At 37.2% G+C, this 8696-nt stretch overlaps 1 protein-coding gene across 1 annotated transcript; it reads right to left on the reverse strand.

Annotated features, from left to right (window-relative positions):
* Positions 1-4969: 4969 nt before the first annotated feature.
* Positions 4970-6095, reverse strand: LOC141480540 (uncharacterized). Its single transcript, XM_074170648.1, has 2 exons — positions 5881-6095; positions 4970-5817 (listed from the first exon to the last, which is right to left on the reverse strand). The coding sequence occupies exons 1-2, from the start codon at positions 6030-6032 to the stop codon at positions 5106-5108; spliced, it is 864 nt and encodes a 287-aa protein (XP_074026749.1). The 5' UTR covers positions 6033-6095; the 3' UTR covers positions 4970-5105.
* Positions 6096-8696: the final 2601 nt, after the last annotated feature.

Raw genomic sequence — 8696 nt, forward strand, 5'->3', positions numbered from 1 at the left:
TCAATGGAATTGGAGGAAGACAAAGTAAACCCAAATTCCAATTAAATGATATTGTACGTATAAGTAAATACAAACATATTTTTGAAAAGTCTTACACTGCGAATTTTACCACGGAGCTATTCAAGATTGTTAAAATTAATAAAACCATCCCAACGACTTATAATCTTGAAGATATGAATGAACAGCCGATTAGAGGATGTTTTTACGAAGAAGAGTTATTACGAACCGAGAATCCTGACGTATATCTGATTGAGAAGGTGTTGAAGAGAAGAAAAAATAAAGTATATGTAAAGTGGTTAGGCCTTCCTAGCGAACAAAATTCTTGGATTGATGAATCAAATATGGTTTAAATGTATATAATAGTGACTTTTATGAATAAAGTAATATTAAAGTTCATTATTGTTTTCATTTCAATTATAAGTATGTGAACTGAAAAATATTGCAGCGGTAAACATTGCCCCAGCCATTCGCAATGTTCTGTGTATACCAAACCAAATTAATTGTATACTCCATTCCCGCTTATATTTTTCAACTCACGATATTGAAAACACATTATCATTCCCAAAACTAATCGCCGTCACTTTGAAATGCAGTATCCAACTCTTTTTGCCAATTATCTCTCACTGATAATGCTGTCTCATAAAGCTTAGTCGACTCCTCAAGCTCAGCCTGAGCTTGCATTCTCGAACGTTGATGGAATTGCTTATCTTTACCAATTTTTGAACGGAGTTCATCAGCATCTTTAGACATTCTAGCCAATTCAACCTTCGCTAATGCAATCTTGGCATCTAATGCTTCAAGAGTTTCATTATTAGCATTAATAGCTCGCTCACTCTTTTCAAGTTCAGCAATAGTCATCTGTGCCTTTACAAGACGGCATTTTGCTTTCCTTTTCATTTCCCCAAACCGATGGAGGGGGCTGAAAGAAGATAGCGGTTCAGCTTTCAAATCACTCTTCATTTCTTTAGGAGTACCTTTTGGCTTCCTCTTCGATCTGTCACTTTTCGTTGCGGGTTTTTTCTGTCGCACAACACTTTTGGATTCTTTCTTTTCTTTAAAGTCAGTGACAATCGATGAAGATGCCTTAGTAACCTTCCTCTTGATTGTTCTAGATTTCTTATCAACACCAAGAGGAAGGGTAGATGAAGAGTGTTTGAGTGATGATAATTGCGAAACGATCGGATTTTCAATAATAATTTGCTCATTTGGTTCTGGCACATCTGCAAAGTTAACGAAGTCGTTAATATCAAAATCATTTATCGAATCTTGACTCGATAAATGTAATACTGGAATATTTTCAAAATCAGTCTGATCGATATCAACAAGTGGTGAACCATCTTCAGCAATCAATAGCGGCATAGAGCTCATGATTATTAAGGTCTGAGGAATGATATGTGATAGCAATAGAATGTGGATAGGAAAGGTGATGATGTTACTGAGACCTCACCATTTATAGAAGAAAATAAACTAGCGCATGCGCTCTTTCATCAACTGGCACATGCGCTCTCTCACTAAACTATTCACGCATGTAACAATCTTTGTCATTTAAGAGGAAAACTTTGTGTTGCATGCATGTATTTTTAAATGTTAGAAAATAATACAAATAAATTCAAAATATATATATATTTATTAATAATAGAGGACAATAACGATAATAAAAAATGAAAAATGTTAATATGTCTCTGTGGATGTGGAACGTTCTTTGACTCTATTCCTCAATAGTTGTTGCTCGTGCGTCAAACACCAACATTGAAAAAAATGGATTCTCCTATTGGGGTAGAGTTGACCAACCTTCTCACACAGATCCCAAGTACTTCTACATGCATTGCATACATGATTCCAACAATTCATGGAATATGTATCACAACGCAAACAACGTTGCAGTGGAGTTGGAACGGCAGCACAGATACCACAAATATTTCTACAGATACCTATATTGTTAAATATTATAGGTTCGGAACACTTCAGACACTGTAACTGTTGTTGACGATAATCCGATTTTGTTCGCTTCGGTGGATGAGAAGGAGGCGATAGTTGAATCCGCAACACGCAATCACTACACATACCAGTACATGGATTGATTGAATCCTTAGGTCTACTTATTTGACAAAAGTAGCACACAATAGCCCCTGCAATCATCATTGGGTAGACACACACTTTTGGTTTTTCATTCCACTCTTTTGGAAACGGCATTTTACTAATTCGATTAGAAATATAAAGAGATGACTTACAGAAACTCTGAATGCTCTCTCCTATACCTACGATCTCTATTTATACAAATCAACATCATGTGGAAGTATAGTGGGATAACTTCTCCTACTATTCCACTCTAAACGAGTCAAGTGGGAGTCGCATCACCTCCTATATAAGTTGACTTGCAAACCTAGAGTTCATTCATTCACTCTCTACAACTGTGAGCAAACAACAACAAGATGAATTCTGCAAAAATAAATGCTGCATTAAATAGAATAGCTGCTGTTGATGAAAACAATTGGATAGACGAATCAGATGATGAGGATGTCAATGTTCCGCTAGAGGAAGTAATAGTTGAAGCAGAAGATGTTGGAGTCGATGAAGATGAGATAGACGAAGTTGAAAACGAGGCCAACCAAAGCGACGAAGATGATGACGTGATGGAGTTTGAGAGGGTCATGGATGAAGAAGGAGATGATGAAGGGATAGAAGCTGACACAACTGAAGGTGATGGTGCTATGAGGATCGGTATGCGAACACTCAATGTCAGTGAGACACTGGAAGATCCCTTGGATTTGTATTGTGCATTGGATGCATACGTATTGATCAGCACAATAGATGGAGAGAACAAAAAACTATGTTGGTGCTGCTTTCGGTTTTATTCGCATAGAAACAATAATGGAGGGTGGTATGCCCATGTCAACACCCACAACACTGTCTCAATTATGGAAATGGGACAGAATTGGTGTGAAGCTTGCGAGAGGCCACTAACAAACTTCACCCGAGTATCTACATGTATTATATGTAATAATGTCCAACCTGTGGCACAATAACCGTGGACCTACTGGTCAAAAAAAAAACAACAGCCCTTTTCAGGGCTACATTATTCACACAAACAGTAGTTAGTTGTATTAGTATTCATAGATTATGTGACAAATGAATACTTTGATTAATAAAAGTCTAAGTTGGAAATTTGTTAGTCTTTGAATATCTATACATTATATGACAAATAAATTACTACTTTGACTGAAAAGTCGAAATTTGGAATTTGATAGTCATTGAATATCTATGCATATGATGAGTACTACTTTAAATGAAAGTTGAAGTTGGCATTTGTCAATCATTCATATGCATATAATGATGAATACTTTCACATACATATATTTCGTTTGAGATTATAATGTTAACATAATGTTAACAATGGTATGAATCTGTTTCTGTTTGAAAGTATAATGGTAGCTCTGAAAAGAGCTATTTTTTTTATTGTTTCAGTCTTTAATTGTAGCCCTGAAAAGGGCTGTTATTTTTTTATTAATCCATGCAATGATATGGACTAACGCTCCTCATCATCAGAAACAATAATTATGGTATCGTCATCTGAATCAGATGATATACTAATGATATCATCCTCATAGTAGTCATCTGAATCAGATGATATACTCATGATGTCGTCGTCGTCATAATCAGCTGAATCAGATGATATACTAATCACATCATCCGCATTATTATCGTCAACAGCATCTATGTCGTCCTGAATACCTTGTTCCACTCGTTCTGCGAAATCATCAGGAAGATCATAGATTCGCTGCAGAAATTGAGCGAAGGTTGTACTCAAATGATCAGACGTTGAATCTATTTCATGTACTTGGATGGGTCCTGTACTCGACATTGTGGAAGAATGATATAGAACTGGGATTGTTGCTATATTTATATTGGAAGAAATGAAATGGAGGGGGTGAAATGTAGAACAGTGTTTGAGATTCGAAAACATCAAGAATGAAACTCTGAGCGATTATTAGGAGAAATTCTAGTGATTATTATGGAAAAAAAACTAATAAGAGGGAGAGGAAGGGAGGAAGACACTGCCCCAGCCTCGCAGTGCCTCGTGTACACCAACCAAAAAGTGTGTACTCCGTGGAAGGAAAGGAAAGGAAATGATGGACGAGTAGATGATTATATGTCATCATCGGAATTGAGGACATCATCATCGATTAGGATTGGGGATGGCGGAGGACTATCCTCGATGAGGATAGGGGATGGTGGAGGACGTCTAACGTCAAGCTCGTCATCAGCATCATCACCAGAGTCGTCGTCGTCATCATCGTCGTCGTCGCTACTCATTGGGACAATGTCATCATAAGCAGGGTCCCACCATCCGTCAGGATCTGGATATTCCGAGTCATCCAAGTGTCCTTCGTCACTGCCAGTGACATGCTGAACTTGCATCCTGATGTCGTGATCCCGGTATTCGTATGGCGGACTGTGGGGTTCCGTGGTGGAAGAGACAACCTGTACCTGGCTGTTATCCCAGTAATTGAAGTTGTACCCCTGATCCGGGCAGCTATAGGGTTCGGAGGTTGAATCGGGTTCCATCTCGATGCTAGCTGATCAACTGAATGTTTCATCAGATGATTTCTACTTTTATACTTTCGAGAGGGAGTGGGAGAGGAGTGGAACATTGAGTAGGGGTAAATTGTAGTGTGACATAAGACATATTCAATGAGTAGGGGTAAATTGCAAAGTGACATAAGACATATTCAATGAAAGAGATACTTGAATGGATAAAATACAAATGAAATATACTTGTCGATTTCACTATGAAACATGTCTATTTTTTTATTTTTTAAATTTTCTTCACATGAAATTATTTACAAGTGATTAGAGAACACAAAAATTGATGTGAGGTATTTGTCTAGAAGAACTTGGAATTGAAATAAAAAAATAATAATGATAATAAGAGGAAGTGAAGAAAAATGCTCCAACCATCGCATTGTTCAATGTGTACCAAACCAAAAAACAGTGTACACCCTTTATTTCACTTCCTTTTCCTTTATTCAATATAAACTTAACAAATATAAACTTAAAACTACCATAATTAAATACTCCTAACTAACCTAAAACTAATCTTACATTTACACTTCATCTACAAAAAGAGTGTCCATAACTGTCACTACTTTTTTGTACAGCTCTATCGAAGAGGTCTTTGCTTTACACCTTTCCTGCAGAGATGCATAATTCCGATCTATTTCGGCCATTTCCTTTTGGAGTTCCCTCCGTCGGTTATCCATTTCAGCCATTTGTCGCTTCATGGTAACCAACTCGGCCTCGCTAGATCGGGCAGCTCGTTCTGCTTTCTTGCATCTCTGCAGAAAAACACTCATCTTTTCACTAACCTCTCCGATAGGCTGTGGCACCAACACCTCAGGATCCGCCGGTGTCGCTGGCAGCGGTGGTAGTCGCGTCACCAACGGCGACAATATCACCAACTCCGGAGAAGGACTCCTCGGAATTTCCACTGCTGCTGGTGCTGCTGCTGGTGTGGAGGCCCTCTTACGAGAGGTCGAAAAACTACCTGCATAAGGATTAGTCCTATTGCAAGTAGCTCGGTACTTTGAAATAGGACCAACCTTTGCTGCAGGTCGTTGGCAAACCTTCTTCACAGCCCTGACTTCCTCCTCCTCCTCGAATAAGTCAGGGCTAGAAGATCTGCACCTAACTCGCGAACGCGAAGTGGTTGGCTGGTCAACCGTCACCGCTCTCGAAGATGCTGCCTCCTCCTGGTCAGCGGACACCGGCAGAATAGACGCCACAGCATTATTCACCTCCTGTGTATTGGTTGCCATTCTGAAAAAGAAGAAATAATACAAAGTTAGTTGATATAAAAAATAACATTCCTAATTTACTTACTCAAATATCAAGTTGGTCGTTGGAACGTACTGCCTTGTTGTGGAGTGGACTGCTCTCGATGAGATGACTTCTCGAACTGAATGTTGTGGAGTGCTCTCCGGAGGGTATCGACTTCGATGCGTGAGCGGTGGGAAAATGGTGGGAGCGCACATGCGCGATGAGGGTAGGGGTGTACATGCGCAAATGTTGGGAGTCGGGGGGCGGGGCTTCGGGGAGGGGAGGGGCGGGGCTTCGGAAAGGGGGCGGGGCTTCGGAAAGGGGCGGGGTATCCGAAAAGTTGGAGAGACATCTACGCCCTCTTCGCGCGCGCGTTCGTAACATAATATGCAACCGAACACCTAACCTAACGTATTAACGTATTAACGTAACCTAACCTAGTACGCTAACCTACCGCTATGCAACCGAACACCTAACCTAACCTAACCTAACCTAACCTAACCTAACCTAACCTAACCTACAGTAACTATTAACCTAACCTAACGAGGGAATACTAACCTAACACCTAACCTAACGTAAGTATGCAGCTAACCTAACGTAGCTATTAACCTAACCTAACGAGGGAATACATTCACCATGTTGGTTCCATTAATACATCATCAGTTGGTTTTGGTTTTGGTTGTATTATTCTATGATTTGGATTAATGTTCAGTCCTGGATATCCCAGTCCACCTGATGATGATGGCCTGACTTTATAGTTTCTCTCCAAAACTTCTTTATGGTTTTTCTCCAATACTTCAACTCTCTGTTCCAGTACATCATACTTTTTCATTGTAGTCCCTGTTATGTTTGACATAGCATCAAATTTTTTATTTGTAGACGCTGTTATGTCAGACATTTTTATGTCTACATCACTTGTAAGTTTGTCAAATTTACGAGTGAAAGTTATCCGAGCCTCTGCAATTTTATCGTTAAATGCTTGCCGGGCGTCCCGAGCAATATTGCCTATTGTGGATTGTATTGCAGCTTGTAGGGCTAGAAGTATAACTTCCTTTGCTCCATTAATTTCCCCCTCAAGATATGATACAGTTACACAATCACTCTTGTCAATTGGTTCACTTGTATTTTTCAATATTTTCCTTTGCATGTCATAATGACCATCTTTTGTTAATTTAAAACCATTCCCAGGAGGACCTCGAATGACATTACCACCCCATTTTCTTTTTCTACCAAACTTATCGATTGTTTTAGACATTGTGCACTCTACGATGATTCTCTTCAAACTGATATTTCTGTCATTTACATTATACTATATATTGCAGTAATTGATTAGGGAAATAGAAATAATACAAATAAAATTTTAATCATTTTATATTCATTACAGTAATACATATACATACATACATAATACATTAATATCACATTACTTCTATCATATATTATTAATTATAAATGGCTACATAAATATCAATATTGAATTTTCCGGTTTTGAAGATATTGAATGATATTTCAATCATTGATCTCGGCAGATAATAAATTAATCAATTGATCCAATGGAGTCTCCTGAGATTGTGATTGTTGAATAATATTACTTATCCAACGAATGTTCTCATTTGGATCGTTTTCATAAATTGCTCCATTAATTTCCCCCTCAAGATATGATACAGTTACACAATCACTCTTGTCAATTGGTTCACTTGTATTTTTCAATATTTTCCTTTGCATGTCATAATGACCATCTTTTGTTAATTTAAAACCATTCCCAGGAGGACCTCGAATGACATTACCACCCCATTTTCTTTTTCTACCAAACTTATCGATTGTTTTAGACATTGTGCACTCTACGATGATTCTCTTCAAACTGATATTTCTGTCATTTACATTATACTATATATTGCAGTAATTGATTAGGGAAATAGAAATAATACAAATAAAATTTTAATCATTTTATATTCATTACAGTAATACATATACATACATACATAATACATTAATATCACATTACTTCTATCATATATTATTAATTATAAATGGCTACATAAATATCAATATTGAATTTTCCGGTTTTGAAGATATTGAATGATATTTCAATCATTGATCTCGGCAGATAATAAATTAATCAATTGATCCAATGGAGTCTCCTGAGATTGTGATTGTTGAATAATATTACTTATCCAACGAATGTTCTCATTTGGATCGTTTTCATAAAATTCAATATCATTATGACCCCAAGGAAGAGTGTGGGTAGTATTCGGAATGATAAATCGTTTATCATCGTGATATGATAATGCAACTTTATTTTTTAATTCAGTATACATATCATGTAACACGCTTCTAAATGAATTCATCTTTCTGAATATCATACCACCTTGTTCGACGATTTTTTGATAATCTTCGCATGTCAATTCATTCTTTATTACAGATCGTTTAACCCCTTTGGCTTTCTTAAATTCACCATCAACAGATTTCACATAATATGCTTTAGCACCTGTACCATAAAAACTCATGATTGGATCATTTGGAAATTCATCTTTGAAGTTACCCAAGACTGAACTTGTTACTGGAATATTGAATTGGTTAACTATACTGTAATTGGATGTATCAAATCTACTTATGTTAGTTTTTATGAATTCATAAAAATTTTCTGTGTTTACTTTAAGAATGAGCGAGTCGGTATCTGTGTAAAGTAAAGAGACATTTTCATCAAAGTGTTGTTTGATGCATCCATAGAAAAAGTCATACATGACTGTTTTAGATAATTCTAATATGGAAAATCCCAAATATAATGGTTTATCGTAATGAACCTTCACTCTACCCAATTGAATGGCAACGAAATTATCAGTGAAAATTGAACAATTTTTGAAATTTGGTTTGGCTAT

The sequence above is a fragment of the Leptinotarsa decemlineata genome, unplaced genomic scaffold, assembly GCF_025532065.1.
Source record: "Leptinotarsa decemlineata unplaced genomic scaffold, Ldec_3_MD MMD2_P_RNA_scaffold_9, whole genome shotgun sequence".
NCBI classification, from domain to species: domain Eukaryota; kingdom Metazoa; phylum Arthropoda; class Insecta; order Coleoptera; family Chrysomelidae; genus Leptinotarsa; species Leptinotarsa decemlineata.